Source organism: Aricia agestis, chromosome Z, assembly GCF_905147365.1.
Source record: "Aricia agestis chromosome Z, ilAriAges1.1, whole genome shotgun sequence".
Taxonomy (NCBI): domain Eukaryota; kingdom Metazoa; phylum Arthropoda; class Insecta; order Lepidoptera; family Lycaenidae; genus Aricia; species Aricia agestis.
In genome coordinates this window covers 35,149,404-35,171,436 of record NC_056428.1, presented here as the reverse complement: position 1 = coordinate 35,171,436, position 22,033 = coordinate 35,149,404, and the positions used below count along the sequence as shown (strand labels likewise).

Below are 22,033 nucleotides of genomic sequence, written 5' to 3'. Positions count from 1 at the left end.
CCCTCGACAAAAATACTCCTACTTCATTAAAATTAATAAATAAGTTTTAAAATGTGAAAATTGTTACGTTTTCTTATGCCTAAACGAGAAAAGAAACTGCTTCAAAGACTTTTACAAAGCTAAATTCTGTACGTCATGTTATGCATACGAAGCAATTAATGGCTTCTAAACTATGAATAATAAAAACTAATTATTTTCTAAAATAACGTAAGTATTAAAAATTTTTTCGTAATAATTTTCTTAATTACTTACCCCTTATGAATTTTCATCATTGCTTATGAAGCAATAGCTAGCAAAACAATTTTTTTCTTCATTCTATCATAATTCATGCAATAGAGGGTTAAAAATGGACCATAGAGCTTGACAAGATTTTAAATGCACGTGGCGAAAAAAGGAACTAACGTTGTCTTCATACAAAAACGCCATTTTTGACAGTTCTCCTTTACCAGCAGCGCCCCGCCCACGTTCATTACGTTCATTTACAACTTTGTTGGAGCAGCTGTCATCTATCAATTTCTCCGGTCAAAGTGTATCTGTGTGTAAAAATATATGTACGTATACACTTACCCAAGCATGATTGAACATGACTTCTATGAGATTAAATTGTCAACGTGCGGCACGTGCCGACGTCAAAAACAGAGTGCTGCTGTCATGTATCACATGTCCCTTTATACCACGCATTTTCTCTATTCCGCTAGGTATATTAACTTTATGACCCAGACATACATATTTTATCCGGTATTAAATCGTCTTAGGGCTGATTTTTCAATCGTCAGATAAATTTTATCACTGGAATAAATTTGGCGTTTTGACAGATTTTATATGAAAAAAATGTCAATGTGTCATATTTATTATTTAGGTAAAAGTTATCTGACGATTTAAAAGTCGGTCCTTACAGAAATAAAAAAAAAGTAGGTTATTTATTTCACCATTATGAAACCACCTTTACCCAGAAATTGTGTTACTTAGTGGGTGCTTTTAGGTTACATTTGTGAAACACGGTAACACAAAATCTGTTCAAGTGTTACTTTTGTGATGTATTTGACAATCTCCACCAGACAGCGCGACGATAGACCATAAAGATAATATACCTAGCGGATATACCTACCGTTAGGTATGGTTTAAGTATTAACTTTATGCGAATGCGATAGACACTTCTTAAAGATATTTTACTTCTTCTAGATTTTCTATTGGTTCCCCACCAATCTGAAATTATCTGCGGGTTGGCATCATGTCGTGTTTGTTTCATTGAGATACTATTTGTTGTAATGCGTAAATTTGTTCAAGTTAAGTTAGTTCTAAAAACTCATAACGCTCTCGCTTGCTCATACGTATATCAGCTATAAGAGGTGGTACCATGTTGAGTTAAAATTTTTCGATTCTTTCGATTGTTATACACGAACTCACCTACCAACATAGATATTATCAGAAACAACAGCCTACCAATAATAAATACTAAATAGGTACTAACTAGATTATGGGTAAAGCTAAAGTTGTGTAATGCAGCTAAGTTGTGTAAAGCTAAATAAGCTTGAAAACTTGGTATAAAAAAGTTTAATTAACCCCTGGATCTTGTCCAAAAATCTGTTAAAAATGTGCGAAAAAATGGCCAAAAAAAATTGCGCCCGGCCCCGCCCCTTTTTTACAAATAATGTAATATTTTTACATCCAACCCACATTTTATGTTTCTGTGAAAAACATTAACAGCTATGTTCAATTTTCTATCTATCAAGCCATAATATATATACATAATTATAGTATTTAGTCTGATTTAATATTCTTTTCACAGTATGTACTTTGAAAATTATATTTCTGACCCTTTGATTACAAATTAAACAATATTTTGTTATAATCTACACGACGGAACCCAAATATTAGACCCTTGTATCAACAATTCATCGAAACATCTTGAATTGTTTAAAAAAATTGCCGTGATTTACGACCCGAAAAAACCGGTTTCGTATAACCCACAAGCAAACTTCGTCATTAGTGCTATACAAATAAAGTTCAAAATGGCGCGGCCGGCAGAAAATAGCCGTTACCTGTGAACTTTTATTCTCAATTATTTAGAAACTTAGGCTGGTATAAATAGTCAGTACTTAAGATGCGACCCAGTCTCAAGACGCGGTTCAGCTCTGTGATTGGTCCAAATTTTGACAGCCAACCAATCACAGAGCCTGAACCGTGTCTTGAGACCGAGATGCATCTTGAGTACTAACTATTTATACGGGCTGTAATGCTTAATATTGACATAAATTGTCTTGGAGACATTGTGTAATAACTTGTATAAGCGTTTTACGTAATTATTTACAAATATATGAAGCAAATCACGTCCAAATCACCAAAAATAAACCAAATTTTCGAGTGTAACCTAGAAGTTTTTACGATGTATTTCTTTCAAATGATTATCTAAAATATATAATTATATTACTAGATGTCCCGGCAAACGTTGTTTTGCCATATAAATAATTTTAGGTATGAAAAATAGATGTTGGTCGCACGGACGTAAAAAAATGGTCGATTCTCAGATCTACTCAATATGCTTACAAAATTTCATGAGAATCGGTCAAGCTGTTTCGGAGGAGTATGGCAACGAAAACTGTGACACGAGAATTTTATAATTATATTAGATGTGCACACTGCATAGCTGTTTTGGGTATTTTAATTTAAGGGGTACCAGGGTTTTAAAACGCATTTGACAGCAAGTTTGTTGACACCGCACGCTATAAACTGAAGTCCACGCGGACGAAGTCGCGAGCAACAGCTAGTCGGTGTATAAGCGTCAAAAGCGTGTAATGTTATGTCCTACTTACCAGGACATAACAAAGGAGTCGGTCTGCATATATTTTCATGTAGGTAATAAAAGTGTTAATAAAGGTTTTTAGTGAACATTTAATGCTAGATATTGTTGAGTTTTGTGGTTCCGCTAAATAATAAACCATAAGAATGGCCAAATAATGCTTCAAACACGTGGATTTAATATTAAATACGTAAGTTTTGAACAATGTTTTTTGAGCTTTTCAATCGGTATTTTTGTAAGCTAAAAAGATAATATTTTATAAGTTTAATAATCCCTTATTCGTGCTATACAGTGTGTAACAAAAATAAGTGATAATACTTAAGGGTGTGTACGTGTTCCTTTTAGAGAGTTCACTGTGAAAGTAGCAGCGCTGAAAGACGAAAAATTTTTTTCACTTTTGTATGGGCAAGGGCCCGAGCGTCACGAGTTTCCCCATACAAAAGTACGCTTGACGCTTATACACCGATATAAGGCTCTCTCCAGTCTATAGTACCTCATGATTGAGGTATTATAATAATTTATCTATTGGTACTTACTGCATGCCACTTAAAAAAAAAGAAAAAAAAAGACAAATGACAGTTGTTGTATTTGCAAACTTTAAAATAAGTAACAGTTCATTGAGGTACTATAGACTGGAGAGAGCCTTATATCAGTGTATAAGCGTCAAAAGCGTGTAATGTTATGTCCTACTTACTAGGGCATAACACAGGAGTCGGTCGGTATATTTCATGTAATAAAAGTGTTAATAAAGGTTTTTAGTGAACATTTAGATATTGTTGAGTTTTGTGGTTCCGCTAAATAATAAACCATAAGAATGGTCATAGAATTCCTGAAACACGTGGATTTAACATTAAATAAGTAAGTTTTAAATAACGTTTTTTGGGCTTTTTAATCGGTATTTTTGTAAGCTAAAATAATTTTAAGTTTATTAATCCCTTATTCATGCTATATAAGGCATTAGTGCTAAAAATGTCACATCAATTAATAATTTTGATATAAAAGTTGCATAGCTTTTTACGTGTGTTTACGGATTCTCATCACTTGAACTATAGTTAATCGATATCATGAACAAATTGACTTTCTTTCCTGTATCATAATGTGCATCGAAATAATCGACAAATAGAAATATTCAAGAAAATAAACGCACACTACTTGTATGAAAAGCACATAATGGCCACGCGATGATGGCAGTGTTGCCAACTATTCAAAACGTTTTCCCCCTAAAGCAACTTCAAAACCCACTAAATTTCAACAAAAACTCCCCGAAAAATCAAAATATTTAAAATTTCTTGCGGTATGTTCTACTAAGCGCTCAAAACGCTGAAATACACCTTCAACAGGCCAAACAAACAAACAGGCCGGCAGTTTTTAAATACTTCAATCTTTCTTTTTTTCATTACATACAATGACAACAAATATAATAATCTGTCAGCCTACTGTCAGCTGGTACGACTCAAAAGACTATAGCGACATGTGCTTTGTGCGGCAGTTCCATCTTAAAGGTGGCTTTCGGATCTATGCCACGAGCGACCGCGACCGGTAAAAATCAAATAAAATGCTACTTTATGACATAGAATATAGGTATCATTTTCTACTGACATTTACGTGGCGACCCATGCTGCGGCGGCGGCGTAAAAGCTAGTGGTTGAGTAAAATGAAACCTATATAATAGCCTATGTCATAAAGTGGTATTTCGTTTGAATTTTCGTCCGTCGCGGTCGCTCGCGGCAAAGTTCCGAGCCACTTTAAGGTTGTTATTAAAAAAATATTCCATTCTTCAAAATTGTTATCCCCAAAAATATCCCCAAAAAATTTTACCCCCTAAAAACCCACTAAATTTATTTTTTCCCACTAAATTTTGTGGGAAATCCCCATAGTTGGCAACACTGGATGACGGGCTAAGACTACATCTATACTATAATACTTAATCTATGTAACAGAACAGAAGAGAGCAACCGTTGTCTTTAGCTGCCTACAGGGCTGTAGCTAGAGTCAAATTTGAGGTAGGGCAGCGTCGGTTACAGGTAGGGCGGAAGCAAAAAAAATCGGTCAAGTGCGAGTCGGATTCGTGCACGAAGGGTTTCGTACCGTTATAGATAAAAAATAGGCCAAAATTGTGTTTTTTGTAATTGAGCCCCCTTTAAATATAAATGTTATTTTAATTGTATTATTAATTAATTAAGTGATTTCGCAAAAATGTCCAGTGCCTACTGTTGCCATTAATATCAATATGCAGCAAAAAAGGCCAAAAAACACGAATCCTTAAATATTGATTTTATTTTGTTTTTAGTATTTGTTGTTTTGATTTATCTCTAGGTCAATGATGTATTCAATTCATTCAATAGTTATTCTTAGATACTTAAAAAAATTCTGTGACAAAGCATGAGCACTATATCTAAGAACTACATATTATTAAATCCTCAATTACGAAGAACAAGCGAACAATATAGTTAAACTTCTGGATGTAGCGATCCACGTGTGAGTGAGAGTGAGGAAATAATAATTAATTGTTGGGTTGGGTGATACGAGTCAATAGATACGACTAAAAAGATATTTAGATTATTATTGTTTCTGCAAACTTATTAAAATAATAATTAATAATAAAATAACATAAAATATTTAAAACAGCTGAATTCTACGATTCGCCATATTATTAAAAATGCGAAGAACTTCGTTCAGATCAACTTTTTTTGTTTTATTTTTTCAAAGGCCAGAAATACCATACCAGCCATTCTTTCGTGACCCATTGACAGTCTTTGAGGCCTATTAATCGCAGATAAAGTTGAAAACGTGGACTCGCACACTGCAGTACTACATCTTTTTTTTTCATTAAGATTATAATTAAATGGACGCATCGCTTCATGTACTCGTGATTCAAATGCCATATATACACAGAACAAAGAATTATTATCGACGACTTCTGTGGCCCAATGGTTGGGCGTGTGGCAGCTTAATCCGGGGGACGCGGGTTCGAATCCTGCCAACGGAACAAAAAGTTTTTAAAGGTATAATAAAAATCTTAACTATAGAATGTATAGTTTATATAAGAATAAAGTATATTTCTTTTGTCTAATACCTGTAATGCAAGTCCTTTAGGTCTTCCTTTTTAGGGTTCCGTACCCAAAGGGTAAAAACGGGACCCTATTACTGAGACTTCGATGTCTGTCCGTCTGTCCGTCTGTTTCCAGGCTGTAACTCAAGAACGGTAATAGCTAGAGAAATGAAATTTTCACAGATTATGTATTTCTGTTGCCGCTATAACAACAAATACTAAAAACAAAATAAATTGAATATTTAAGGAGGGCCCATACAACAAACGTGATTTTTCTAACATTTTTTGCTTAACTATCAATGATGACAACAGGTAGGCACTTGAAATTTTCACAAAGGCCTTAATAATATATGTAATTTAATAAATAATAATAAAAGTTAAAAAAAAAATAAGGGTTAGGTAGGTAGGTAGGTCCCATACTATTTTTGCTCTATAACGGTACGTGCGCGGTATAACCCTTATTACGCGGGTCCGACTCGCACTTGGCCGATTATTGGTATTTTTAAGGTAGGGCATTGTGATTTTATGGTAGGGCATTGCCCCACTATGCCCCCCCCCTAGCTACGGCCCTGGCTGCCTATCATTTTATTAAATCGCACTGCTGAGATCACTGCAAGGATTTCGGAACACGCTCAAAGTGACATTCATGACAGCCTGTCCTGTTGACTGTTGTATTTGCTGATTGTTGCTGATTTGCATGAATTTGGATGATGTCATAAGTGATACTCGTGAACCGCGATAAAACTGAATAAGTTATAGATTAACTGTTCAAACATTACTCGAGCATTCGGCGTAACTTCATTCACTATCGGTTAGGGCTGGAAAGTGGAACCTGGAAAACGCGTTTTTGGCTACGCTCCCTAGAAGACCCTGATCACTTTTCAAGTTCAATAAACGCAAGATTTATATTACTTTGAGCGTGTTTTAAGTTCTTATTCTATTTGAAATTAACAAGACTTAAAATGGCAGAGTAAGTGCAATTATTTCTTCTAATTTTTTCATATACATTTTATGCCCTTGCATGACTTTCAATTATTTTGTTCTTTACATTACAGTAAGAAATGAGAATAACTCCTTCTCAAATGTACTTATAAGGTTGTTTGAAGGTCATATACATAGGCATACAATGTCCTACTTTTTTCTATAATTATTACAATGTAAAATTTATAATTTTTGTTTTATTTCAGAGCTAAGGCTGATATTGCTTTGATTGGGTTGGCTGTCATGGGCCAAAACCTTATTCTAAACATGGATTCAAAAGGTTTTGTTGTTTGTGCCTTCAACAGAACTGTAGAAAAGGTATATTATATCAATACTTTCCTATAAAACATAAGAAAAAGGCCTTCTAAAAAATCAAGTATTTACTACTTTTGATTAGTAGTAAATGGCACAATTTATTAAAACAAAACTTGATTTTAAATCATAATTAAGTTTAACTTTCTTTTTTGTTTTATTTAATCAAATTTAATATTTAGTTTATGCAGCCAAGTGTAGTTTCAAAAGTGAAGTTATATTTTTATTTTCCATAGGTTGATCAATTCCTTGCAAATGAAGCTAAAGGCACAAAGATTATTGGCGCAAAATCCTTAGAAGACATGGTGGCAAAACTGAAGAAACCTAGAAAAGTAATGTTACTTGTCAAAGGTAAGTTTAAACTGCACTGTCATTGCTAACCTCATTGTAAAGTGATATTAGAGAGTTTGTATCACCCGTGACCTTGGAGTGTTGTAATACCATTTAGAGGTCAAATTTCCTGTAATAACTTAATGGTTGTCTGTCAAAATTGGTTAAATAATACAATTATAACAATTTATCATTATCACTTTTCATTACTGCTTATTGTGAATAAGACTTTGAAACCAGTTAATAAAATATTGTTTATGTAAATCATAATATCAACAAGAGAATGATAAGTAATTATTTAGTTGGCCTGAAGGAAATGGGGCACTATGGGAAAAATACTTAGAAAAATTTGGACAAAAAATGCAACCCCTTTTACCAATCGATAGGGGGTGCCAAGGGGAGCAAAAAGCTTATATAAACTTTTCTCAAAAATCAACCTCTGTCAAATGACAGGCCGAAATGTATATGTAATGTATGTGCCCAAAAAGGAGGAGGTTATACATTAGTCAGGAGGTTATACAAAAAATCTTTCTGTTAAGACAATATAATAATTAAGCCTCCGGCTTAGGAATTGCACTCTAGGAATTGACAAACTACCACAAAAGAAAGTCGACAGAGCCCTGCTATGCGAGGCTCCTATTTCTGGGTGGTTCACAAAAAAATAACCACAATGGCTAAGGCGGGAGGCGGGAGCATAGTGCAGCAAGTCTTAGCCATCAATTTAACCTCACCCAACCAAGTCATATTGGGCAAAATTGCTATTAATTACTGTTACTGTACAGTAGGGAAATTTGATTATTTTTCTTATTTTTTATCTAAATGGGATCGGTATTCGAGGGTGGAAGTGGCATGGGAAGGTTTTTCTCACCCAAAATATCCTTCCTCAACCCATGTGATCACCACAACAACTAATAACAACTAATCTAAAGAGGTTCGTATATTTGCCTCTATCTAGCTGGGGGTTGATTTTATAATTTTTAAGAATAGTTTGTCTGAGCTTTTTTGTTTCCAATGGCGTCCCCTATCGATTGGTATAATAAATAGGGGTGGCCATAAGGTGTTTTTATTGTTGGTGTGGTTTTTTAATTTTTTCCCAAATTGTGTTATTTGGGTTTTTGATGTTCATTATTGGTAAAATATTGGCCATTAAATATTCGTTATGTTCGGGCCACACTGAAGAGAAACGCCGTTAATTATCGCGTTAATTCTAAAACATGTTATAGCATTATCGCCTTTAATTAGTGGCACATAAAGGCGATAATGCTATAACATGTTTTAGAATTAACGCGATAATTAACGGCGTTTCTCGTTAGTGTGGCCCGAACATTATCGAGCACAAGTGCAGGTAAGATGTTGTCAAAACCAAAATTTATAATTCCTGTGACATTTGATGTGAATAACGGTAAATAGGGCTATTTCTTACGTGAGTTTTAACTAAAACATCGTTATAATAACTTTATTATCCAATTCATTGGAATATTACTACGTCTTTTTCAAATTGAAATGCATCAAGTTTTCATTCTTTTGCCCTGTTTTGTAGCAATTAATGATGGTATTACAGATAGTTGTCTACCCATACGCCATCTAGTTACTAAAATGAAAGCTGTTTGACAATCAAATTTAAAAAATAAGAAAATGCCTCATTGGTGGTTAATTTACAGGCATAGGTCGATTGGTCAGGTTATATCAAGTCAATGTTACTCATTGTCATATTATGTGGGCTATTAATAACACTTTGACATAACCCAACCTAACATAGGTCTACCATTTGTAGGGTTGCCATCCGTCCGGATTTCCCCGGATTTGTCCTAGTTTGAAGGGCGTCCGGGGTGCGTCCGGTCTGGTTTTTGAAAAGTGTCCGGTTAAAATCCAGACACTTTTGATGAGAGAAATTTAACTTTTAAATCATGCAGCAATAAACGAAAGATAAAAAATCTCGCTAAGCATATACACGGTTTCTTGCACGGACTTGAGTTAGTCAGATTTTTACAAATTCTTGTTGGAAAAGCAAAAATTGCCAAGACGTTATCGTAAATACTGTTTAAGAGGTGTCTGGGGAAATAACCACATTTCGGCCAAATATCCGGGAATTTTGTCGTGCCTGACCGGCGAAGGGAATTTGGGTGATGGCAACCCTAGCCATCTGCCTATGAATTTTCTTAAACAGTTCTATAAAAAGCTCGTTGTGATGATACGCAATATTAAATTTGGAATGTTTTTTAGCCGGTTTCGCAGTAGATGAGTTTGTGAAGAAACTGTTGCCTCTTCTTGAAAAGGGGGACATCATTATTGACGGTGGCAACTCACAATACATGGACACACAGAGATGGTGCAAGGAACTGGCCCCAACTGGCGTTCACTACATTGGCATGGGTGTAAGTATTCCTATAACAAAAATTACATACAGATGAACATATTATGACCTCCTTAGTTTTTGAAAGTCGGCTAGAAATTGGTTTAAATACAATCATTGCTATTATGTTAATTAAATAGGAAGCAAACAAGGAAAAGGGAAAATTGATAATTATTAACATCATGCTGTAAATCAAATTGTTATAATGGTTTATACATTTTGTTTAAAAAAAATAACGAGAATAGAAAGTTTTTATTTTGAAGAAATAAATTGAAAAATCCATAGGCAATAATTTTAATGCAATTTATCTGTAAGATACTCATAATAACCATTGAAATAGGTGAGTGGAGGTGAGGACGGAGCTCGCTACGGACCTTCTCTTATGCCCGGAGGTCATCCAGCAGCTTGGCCACATGTTAAGCCAATCTTCCAGGTAATGTTCCATTGAGGAAATTGATTCCTAGGCAGTTGACAGACCAACGTCATTTGGCCGGATCATGTCAATTCAATGTTAATTGTGATCTTTTGGCTGGGTTTTACTAAACGCGACCAAACTAACTGAAATATAAAAATAAATCAAAAACATTTTAATTTCATAAAAATAAACCTTATTGCTGCTGCGGACCCTTCATGGGCGAGTCCGACTCGCACTTGGCCGGTTTTTCTATATTATCTGTTATCATTGTCTTCATATAAAAACCACAGAGGTGGATAAAACTTGGTATGCTAACATTTTGAGCCTCAAGAAACGACTAAGTCTTTATCATGCCAAAATGTACAGTTTCTTTGTGGTTGGCAAGGCTGTTTAACGAATTTCGTGAACGAAGTATCTCAACACAGTTTCTCCCACAGGCTATATGTGCTAAGGCTAACAACGAGCCATGCTGTGACTGGGTCGGTGAGGACGGAGCAGGACACTTTGTCAAGATGGTACACAATGGCATCGAGTATGGTGACATGCAGCTAATCTGTGAAGTGTATCACCTGATGAAGGATGTTCTTAGTATGTGCATTAAATAATATACATACATATATATATATATATATATATATATATATATATATATATATATATATATATATATATATATATATATATATATATATATATATATATATATATATATATATATATATATATATATATATATATATATATATATATATATATATAATAGATGTAAGTCTTTTATAATTTTACTTAAAAAAATTGGAGGCTTGATAATAATAATATGTTTATAATACCCTAGTGTGTTTGACATTAAAGAGGGAATTGTGAAAGTAATGTGGGGCAAAAATAAGATCTAATTTAAGCTAAAAAAAAATTGTTGGTAATGTATATTTTGTTTTTGGCTATTTTAGGTATGGATCAAAGTGAAATGGCACAAGTATTTGACGAATGGAATAAGGGCGAATTGGACTCATTCCTGATTGAAATCACTCGCGATATCTTGAAATATAAGGACACTGACGGTGAGTAAAAATATATTATCTTATTTAAATTATATTTTTATTGTGCATTGTAAATAAATGTCCAAATAAGCTTGATTTCAAAATGTTTGATGCACTTTACTATTAAAATGCTTAAAACCTATTTTAATCTATCTGTCTACATCTTGTAAAAATGCTTAGAAATTAAATGCTTGTAGTATTTCCATTAATTTAAAGTATGATAGTTCTGAGGAATAAAAACAATAAGTGTCATTTTTTGGGTTGTTAATGTTTTTCCTCTTTTGATCTTAGCTCGGTTTTCCAAATACTGATAATATTAAAAAAAAATACAGGCAACTTCTTGCTGCCCAAGATCCGTGACGCCGCTGGTCAGAAAGGTACAGGCAAGTGGACTGGCATCAGTGCACTGGAATACGGCGTGCCAGTCACTCTAATTGGCGAGGCTGTCTTCGCCCGTTGTCTGTCTGCGTTGAAGGGTTAGTATATTTTTAAACTCAAAGTAACTGTGTGACCTAGTTTCGATAAAACCGGCTTTCCTTCGACGAAATCGATTTTAAAGGTCTTTATTGTTTTTTAATCTGTTATTCTTATAAAACGATTAGTTATGTTTAAGTATCTGCGATTGTGTGAATAATATTACAATAAGTATGAATAAAATTTATTCCTCGGCTAAGCTGGTTTAAAGTCAACTAATTTTTTCTTTTTATTGTTTCATACTAAAAACGCAAACGCTAGCGAATAGCGATATACTTTAGTATTATTGAAATTTTAGTATCATGATAGTGTTATTAACAAATAAAAGATTGAAATATTGCGAAATTTACCATTGCTTTGCGAATGACGTCATTGTTGACTTGCTGCGTCATCAATCATCATAGTAAGGAGAGTGCATATTTAATGACCTACTATGCATGTTTGTTTCGACATAGTGCCTAAAGTCTAAACTATTGATTCGTTTTTAATTAATGAATCGATTAATAAATTGCTGGAGAAAACAAGCATTACAGGATATTAAAATTTTTACTTCTGATTATTTCTGGTAATTTATATTATTTTTTAAACTTTTCTTTCAGATGAGAGAGAACTCGCCAGCAAAACTCTCCCCGGCCCTTCTACGAAGTTCTCCGGCAACAAGAAAGAGTTTCTGGAACACTTACGAAAGGCTCTCTATGCCAGTAAAGTTATCTCCTATGCACAAGGCTTCATGCTGCTCAGGGAAGCTGCTAAGGTGAATATACATTTAGATATAGCTTAAGCTTCGGCTTATTTTGGTAATAACTATAATATGGATGAAAATCTAGGAAAAAAGATCTCGGATTTTTTTACTGTGTTTATAGACACATTGTTTGGAATTTACATGGAAAAACAATGAAAACCCTTAAGTATGTACCATCGATGAAGTTCATTCATAGGTAGGTTGACAGACCCACCTCATTTGGTCGGATCATGTCAGTTCAATATGAAACCATGAATCCAACTGCCTATGAATCAACTCCTCTGATAGTACTATCAGAGAAGTTAACTTCTAGGCAGATGGCGGAGCTACGTAATTCGGTCGCATTATGTCAAACCCATCCAACCGACATAGCTCCATCAACTGTCCATGATTCAATTTCTTCGACGGTACAATGTTCTATTAAAGTAGTATAATACTTTAATAGAACATTCCTTCCTATTTTAAAGTCATATTATATTTATTGATGTTTTAACTTTACATCATACAAAAATTTGATGTCGTAAATTACACACAAAATGTAGAATCACCTAGTCGGAATCATGAGAACACGTTTTTCTTAATGACTATTAAAATTAAATATTACACGATTTATAATGACTGGTCTGGAATGTCTGCCACATAATTACTAACAATAATATAATTACTGTATTACCATAATGATTAAAACTGATTGCTTATCTACAATCTAAAAGCAAAGCACTTACAGATATATTTTGTGAAAGATGTTAATCATAATTCATAACACAATGATAGAAAATTCAATGGAAATATTTTTATCTATAGGCACTTAGGCAATAATTTTCAATCACACCAATCACAGACATTTTGAAAAACTAGAGATCGCCCAACGATCGAAATTCGACCTTAGTTTCAACGACATTAGGACTACTACCTATATTTTGTAAAAAAAAAAATTGACTTTATCATATTTTTTTCAACTCTTGTCTCTGGGACTTAGCTGATCTCAGACTGGCCGTGTACGCATTGTCTTTTAGTATCTTAGATTCAATAAAAAAAACTATAATCCATTTTCAATTTGTCAACTTGTTGTCAACAGACTTAACCATAAATAAAAGAGTATAATTCGTATGTATAGGCTTGGCACTCAAAAATCTGTCATTTCTCATGTGCGTGTGTTGTAGTGTGTGTAATGTTTTATTTGTTAAAAAAATGTATGATAAAAGCATAATTTCAAAATAATATTAGCTCGATGCACTCCTCCACCATATAAACTATAAATGTGGAAAATTTCATGCACCTACGTTTCCCCATTTTTCGTAAAAAGGGTTACAAAGTTTTTCGCTTGCGTATTAATATATAGATTATTATTGAAATAATTATAATATGATGCAATATTAGGAGGAACGTGTCAATTGTCGATCTAAAATCTTTGAAAATTGGTATCACTCACGGATTCACTCTGATTAAATTATTAAAGTAAGTACTAGACGATGCTGCCAAAATTAATTTATCCCGCGGGAAAAGTGCGTTTTTTTCCGGGATAAAAAAATATCATATTATGTTTTTTTTTATTGTTAGCCCTTTTCCGGGATACTTAAAATATCTCCATACCAAATTTCAGCAAAATTGGTTCAGTAGTTAGGACGTGAAGAGGTAACAGATATCTGTCTGTGTGGACAGACACACTTTCCCATTTATAATAATATTAGTATGGATACTATGTCACATTAGTCATTAGTGGCAAAACGAGTGAGTTGTCGGTTTTTAATTGTAAAAATGGACAATATTTCACTTTGGTCACAAAAAAGCTTGCAATACATCATATCATAATATCTTAATCTGACGAAGGATGGAATGTTAAAGACCTGTTTATTGCTGGTATTCTCCATTTTTAAAATGGTGTTATTTTCAGGTGAACAAGTGGAACTTGAACTACGGTAGCATAGCTCTGATGTGGCGCGGCGGCTGCATCATCAGAAGTGTTTTCCTCGGTAACATCAAGGTGCGTCGTCATATATATAGTTTAAGACTATAAATAATAAAGACTAAGGAAGAGTTACTGTGCCAAAAAAATTGAACCGATTCTACAAAATGTGACCCGAATACATGCATACTTTATGCAAAAGGGGGGTCCCCCCAAATACATGCAAGAATTTTGTGTAAGTAATTATAGAAGTGACAATAATTATTGTCAACGGCTTTATTTTGTCTATTTGAATGTAGTGTTTCGTAGCTATTGCCATATTATTTTAGTGTGCGAAAAGAACCTTGAGAACCAAATTTAAAACGATTGAAGTACGTAGTTACGTTTCCTTAGTTTTTGTTATTCGTAGGTTTTGATCGTTTGCGTTGCGTTTACTTAAAGTACCCCGCAAACGATCAAATTTGTTTGACAAACATGTTTGATTTAATTTCTAGGTTTTCATCAAACAGCAGCGCAGACGAACAAACGTGCATCAAACGAGTTTGTCAAACAATTAGCTAGAATCGGTTTGAGATCATGAGATCTTGTTTGACAAATACAGTGGAACACGTTCAAACACGTTTGTCAAACGCTACGCGGCTATGCCAATGCAAATTTTCTCAAACAGGTCAAACACGTAGTTTGTTTGACAAACGCTTCAAACAAAGCTGTACACTATCACAGTGTAGCAATATGACATATCCCTACAGTAGTGAAACGAATGTACTTGCGCAGAGCAACGGAGGGGTACCCGCGGGTAAGCGGGCGGCGCGGGCCCGCGTACACAAACTCGCGGAGTTTGTGTATCTGCGCCCACAGGGGTGACGTTGGCGCGTTGTCTACGAATTTTGTGTTGTAAAACGATAACTTATCTTATAAACAATGGGATATTATAATAAATGTTCAGTGTACGGATGTAGATCTGAAAAAACAAAAAGGATTTAAATTTTCATAAATATCGGCTCACAGTTTACACTAATATTGTGTTGGCCTTGGCGGCATGTATTTGCATCTCTGTTTTATTGTTTACGTTGTAAGAAGTGTAACAAGGAGAGAAACAATATAGAATAAATTAAAAATACTAATTAGTACCTACCTACCTAGGTACACATATCAAGTGTAACATACCGCGCCCTTACCGCGCACGTAATAAGAGTTTTGAAGTGCTTCTGTTACACCTGACGTGTGATTAATTATTGGATATTTTATATATTCGAAATTTCGAATGCGTCTTCATTATTTTAATCCTTCAATCGTGATTCGTGGATCCTTGGAAATCTATTTTTATTCTATTGTGTCTCGCTCACCGGTGAGCTTATGGGGCTTGATGGGTTAGTTAATTTTTTTTAAATAGAGAACTAAAATCATCTAAAAATAAAGTTTCACGTAAATATCTGGCAGTACGACATAATATGTACGATTCATCTACTGGCTCAAAAATTTCCTTTCCACTCCGGTCAAGACCTTGCTGGTCCAGTCCCTTATCTTTCCTATAATTAACTATGGTGACGTGTGCTGTTTAGATCTTAATGCAGACAAACTCGATAAGCTCGACCGATTGTTTAATAATTGCCTCCGATTCATATTCAACCTTCGAAAATTCGACCATGTTTCTTCGTATCGCTCCAAGCTACACTGGTTACCAGTACGTCAGCGCCGCTCTGTGCAGGCACTGTGTGTGCTATATTTACTGCTGCATCATCCCCATACTCCCGAATATCTCGCCCCTTACTTTCAATACCGTTGCAGCAGGCACGATTTTTTATCGTGCCTGCTGTGCCTCCGATCCACTTCAAATCAGCTTTTAAGTTGCCCTTCTTACAAGTCAAGTTCCGTCCACTCTTCTTTTAATATCCAGGCTATTCTCCTCTGGAACGCTCTTTCTCCGGAAATCAGGATATCAAAAACCAGAGATACTTTTAAGCGCAGGGTACGTGAGTTTTACTTGAAACAGTTGGCAGACTCTTAGTTTTCATAATTTATGGCATAAATTAATATTTATAATATTTTTAGCATTATCATTGATCAACTATATATTATTATAATATAGTTATTATATAATAATATATTACGTATGGTTATTGGTTTTATTTATATATAATGTTATGTGTGATAATATGTATATTATAAGTATAGTATAATATTATACAATATATATTTTATAAGTCTAATATTATATATTTATTATTTTTTTCTGTCTTTTCCTTTTTCAACTCGACTGGCACCTATACAACTTTGTCTTTGTATCGCCCAAAGGTTGACTGGTAGATAATGCCATACGGCATTAAGTCCACCTTTGTACTTATATGTGCATAAAGTTTTTAAAATAAATAAATATGTAAATATAACACGCTGATTAAACAGATTAAATGATAACATTTGCATTACAAGCACAATATTTTATTTTTATTTTATTTCCCGTTTCGTGGCAACCCTGGCATATTTGCTCGGTATCTGTCATCGGTGGCGGCATCGTGCGACGTCAAAGGTTTCGTTACTGTAGGGACTAATATTGCTATACTGTGACACTATCAAACTGTTTGACAAACACGTAAAATTTGACAAACAATTTGATCGTTTGCGGGGTACTTAAGACTATTATTATTACTTAAGTATATAAATATTTATTGATACAACTGATGCCAGAGTTGCTAGATTCTGATGCCGAACAAGCAACGATTGTTTATAATATATACAATAACGAGCTCTTGCCCGCGGCTTCGCTCGCGTTAAGAAGTATTATTATATACAAACTTTCATCCCCTATTTGAACCCCTTGGGGTTGGAATTTATCAAAATCCTTTCTTAGCGGATGCCTACGTCATAACATATACCTGCATGCCAAATTTCAGCCCGATCCGTCCAGTGGTTTGGGCTGTGCGTTGATAGATCACTATGTCAATCAGTCAGTCACCTTTGAATTTTATATATATATATATATATATATATATATATATATATATATATATATATATATATATATATATATATATATATATATATATATATATATATATATATATATATATATATATATATACGATAAATTTATTGTTCAATTTCGTTACATTTTTTTTACAATGCGAGGAACGAATACATTTATACAAAGTACTAGTATGAACTGTGTCACAGCTGCCTTAAATTGTGGATATGCTGGAGTCTGGACTATAATATTAAATACACTCCGGACATACCTTCATGGTTAGGCCAAAGTCCAAACCTACGCGAACAGGCGTCTGTGAAGCGGAGCGTCAAGTTGTCAAAATATGTGTTTTTTGTATACAAAACACACGTTTGACAACTTGACGCTCCGCTTCGCTGACGCCTGTTCGCGTCGGTTTGGCCTAAGCTTTATGGAGAGTATAAATGTTAAAAGTTGTTGCTTTGTGACTTCGCAAATTTCACTTGCAAAGAGCATAGAGGTAATCCGCTTTACTTATTCATTTTTTGTTCTACACAGGACGCGTTCACAAAGAACCCCAATCTCACCAACCTGCTGCTGGACCCGTACTTCAGCGCGCAGCTGAGCGCGGCTCAGCAGTCGTTGCGGCAGGCGGTGGCTCAGGCGGCGCTGTGCGGGACCCCGGCGCCTGCACTGGCTGCGGCGCTCGCGTTCTACGACGGATACCGCGCCGCTCACCTGCCCGCTAATCTGCTACAGGTACAGCTAGAGATGGTTAAATTGCCCATAAATGACCAAAATACCTGAGCATCTTCCAGTCTATTTAGGCCTAATTGTACTAGGAGAGAAATTGTTACAAATGCAGACGGCGGTCCGACATAATTTGGTCGCATTATGTCAAACCCAGCGGCCAGTTTTTCACGTAGGTTCGCTGTCTGCCTATGAATCAATTTCTTCGATGGTACAAATTCGACTTCAAGTAATAACCCTGTGTTAAAAATGATTTTTATTTATTAAATACATACGAGGAACGAGAGAAATAACACAATATCTAACTAAGTGTAAACTTAACCCTCCGTGCACCACGTGGGGTCCGACAAACCCCAGACGTACAAAAAATGTCATAACTTTTTAAAAATTCGTGTGATTTTTTTGACGCTTTATGTAGCTGGAATTAAGACGTTACCTTACCGTTTAGCGGCTGCAGTTTAGGATTTTCTTCACCGATGCAACGAACAAACGTGTACAAAGTGTGCTGGGGTCCCACAAACCCCACGTAGTTCAGGACGTCGTTAAAATGTTGTATAGACAGAATATTGTGAAATGTAAAAAAATCTATTTTTCGCGCATATTTGAATTCATTTCGATTAAATAAGCATTCGTGAACAGGTTTATGAACAAATTAAGTATGACTTTCATAGAAGAAGATTTGAAAATCGCAAAGATACCATGGATACTGAGAGGTTCTTATAAGCGGTTTCACGCATTTCTTGGCAAAGCAGCCCCTGGACCACCAGCAAAATTATCAAAATCAATAAAGATGTGTTCAATTGTATCAGGAAAATAAATTGAAAACTCAAATACGGTTGTGAGCACAATAATAGACCTATTTGCTTACACATACCGTGCCCACTTTCATTATAAGAAATGTACTGATTTCAACTTGCCTGAATATCGTGTAGACTGATTATATTAAGTTAATATTATTCAATTTGTATTCCTTATATAGTTAATTTTATCATTTTAAAGCAGTACGGGAAATAAAAGGTAACTTTTTAACTGTGGGAGCTCACCAAAAAAGAGTCTATGTTTTACTTGGTAAAAGATTACAAAATTTTCATTGTTGGGTGTAAAGGATTAAAAATGGGAGCTATCTCAGTAAGTATCGTTTTATATTACAATTGAATATATAAAAAACAGTTATTTGAAATAAAATGAACAAATAAATACAAATTACGCATTTCTTGCCCAGATAAGTGTTGGGGTTTGACAAACCCCACGTGGTGCACGGTGTAACTTTTATTCACGTGGTGCACGGAGGGTTAAAATAAAACTGGAGATTCCTCCAGTAAAGCTAATTATAGGCCCATATCGCTAGCCACAACAATCGCAAAGGTCCTAGACAGTCTGCTTGATCAATATCTAGACAAGCATCTTAAGTTGCACGATGCCCAATTTGGCTTCAGAGCAGGACTATCTACAGAAACTGCAATTCTGTCTCTCAAGCAGACTGTCAAATACTACACCGATAGAAGCACTCCAGTATATGCATGTTTTCTGGACCTTTCAAAGGCTTTCGATATGGTGTCCTATGAGATACTACGCAGCAAGTTGCTGGATGAGATGGATCTTCCAATTGAGGTTATTAATATTTTTGATTATTGGTACAAGAACCAGGAAAATGCTGTAAAGTGGTCTGGGGCTCTCTCTAACGTGTACAAATTAAGGTGTGGAGTTAGACAGGGTGGATTAACTTCTCCTCGTCTCTTCAACCTTTACATAAATAAGCTGATCGAGGAGCTGAGCAACACTAATGTCGGTTGTTCCATGGGCGGAGTGATGCTAAACAACATTAGTTATGCTGATGACATGGTGCTGCTCAGTCCCTCGGTCAGTGGCCTCAGAAAACTGCTAGGCAAGTGTCAAGCGTATGCCGAGGCCCAAGGACTCAGGTATAACTCTAAGAAAAGTGAACTACTTGTTTTCCAACCCCGTGAACATAAAGTTAGCACAATACCACCCGTGTTTCTTAATGAAGTTCCACTTGCTAGAGTCCATAAATTTAAATACCTGGGTCATTGGGTAACTGATACGCTTGTTGACGATGTAGACATTGAGAGGGAGCGAAGAGCGTTGGCCGTGCGTGGGAACATGTTAGCTCGTAGATTTGCAAGATGCTCTGATGAGGTAAAAGTGACTTTATTTAAAGCTTACTGCCAGTCCTTTTACACATGCAATCTATGGGCGAGCTACACCCAGCGCGCGATAAATGCTCTTCGTGTTCAATACAATAATATCTTTACAATGCTGTTAGGACTACCAAGGTACTGTAGTGCCTCAGGCATGTTTGCAGAAATGCGCACCGATGGCTTTAACGCCATAATAAGAAAAAGAGTGGCGTCATTGATGCAGCGTGTCAGAAGTAGTAATAACAGCATTCTAAGGGTATTGACTGATAATCTTGATGGTTTGGTAAGGCATTGGATAGAGGTTCACGTTAAATAGGAATAGGCTCATTAAAAGTTCCAACGCCTCACCATTCCTAATACACAAATTGTTGCTATTGTTATTTGATAATGTGATGTACTAACATAGTTTAAGTCTCACTTATATTATTTACTAACACTATGGATTTTTGTTGTGATCCGAAATAAAAGTTATTATTATTATTATAAAATAGACTAGCGTCACCTTTAAACGCGTAAAATATTTTATTCAAAAACATAGTCAGTCTATGCATGCCATGTTGCATGTTCCAAGACAGTACTGATAATTCTTATATGCTGACATGCCAATTGCCATAGAAATATAAATGAATACATATTTGAAAATTAATCTGCTAACAAATCTGCTAACTTACTGGCATGCTATAGCAATTTTGTTCATATTTTCAGGCCCAGAGAGACTATTTCGGTGCTCACACATACGAGCTGTTGACGAAACCCGGGGACTTCATCCACACTAACTGGACCGGACACGGCGGCAACGTCTCTGCATCCACGTACAACAAGTGAACTGGAAAAACATATTTTCACACATATAATAAATTATAGTGCTTCCAGAACATGACTGGTTGATGTACCTGTTAATCTTCATTTGACGACATTAGACCGTAGTGATCTAAGTGACGTTTTCGCATAATATGGATTTTATACACAATTCTAAAGGAAAAAGTAGTGGAAAACACTTAGATCAGTGTGGCCTGAAAGAATCATTTTTCTTTGTAATTTTGTATAAGTACTTAGTCTTATTTTTGCCAAAAATGTCACAAAGGTCACTCTAATTTTGGTGTCGTCATATTAATGTTAAAGTGGTAAGTACTTATAAGTCATACCAACCGTACATTTCACTATTATACAAACATTCCTTACAGTAAAAATTTATCTGACGCATTTACACAATCTTTAATATTTTTACAACCTAACCTAACTTAAACCCAATAACATCTCATTTCGTTTTTGTTAATTTGAATATGTTTCCTGTTAGGTATTTGTTAAATTATTTTATATTTTAAGATAATATAAGTGATATTAATAAGTGAATGTAATTCATGATATTTTTATTAATGTTGGCAACATGTATGTTATTATGTGGGACCAAAATATGTTTTTTTATGGAAATAAATTGGGTGATTTTGATATTTCTTTTTTTTTACCTCAAGTCGTAACTGAAATACAGTCTGTCAAAAAAGTCATGAAATGAAAAAGTGGCAACATCGTAGTGTCATCCCTTTTTTCTTAGATTGATTTGAAAGGGATGACACTACGATGTTGCCACTTTTTAATTTCATGACTTTTTTGACAGACTGTACCTAAATTTTTAAGGTTCAAGTACCTACCTAAAATTTTAAGGGATATTATTAAATGCACATCAGAATAATTTTGCAGCACACTACCTTAACTCCGCTAATTAACTGAATGCATACCAGAAAAACTAATGCTGATCAAAAAAAACAATTGATTAACTGAAC

The 22,033-nt window shown here is 34.8% G+C and overlaps 1 protein-coding gene across 1 annotated transcript; it reads left to right on the top strand.

The window, feature by feature from the left end:
- The first annotated feature begins 6,553 nt into the window (after positions 1 to 6,553).
- LOC121738549 (6-phosphogluconate dehydrogenase, decarboxylating) lies at positions 6,554 to 21,081 on the top strand. Its single transcript, XM_042130690.1, has 12 exons — positions 6,554 to 6,822; positions 7,040 to 7,151; positions 7,382 to 7,496; positions 9,699 to 9,850; positions 10,169 to 10,261; positions 10,681 to 10,831; positions 11,191 to 11,301; positions 11,613 to 11,756; positions 12,354 to 12,508; positions 14,391 to 14,480; positions 17,902 to 18,102; positions 20,958 to 21,081. Exons 1-12 carry the CDS (start codon positions 6,815 to 6,817, stop codon positions 21,075 to 21,077), a joined length of 1,452 nt encoding a protein of 483 aa, XP_041986624.1. The 5' UTR covers positions 6,554 to 6,814; the 3' UTR covers positions 21,078 to 21,081.
- The last annotated feature ends 952 nt before the right edge of the window (positions 21,082 to 22,033 follow it).

Excerpts from the sequence above, each read along its gene's own strand:
- LOC121738549 (XM_042130690.1), top strand. Across the intron at positions 11,757-12,353 it reads TTGTCTGTCTGCGTTGAAGG|ATGAGAGAGAACTCGCCAGC; the intron begins GTTAGTATATTT and ends CTTTTCTTTCAG. Across the intron at positions 12,509-14,390 it reads TGCTCAGGGAAGCTGCTAAG|GTGAACAAGTGGAACTTGAA; the intron begins GTGAATATACAT and ends TGTTATTTTCAG.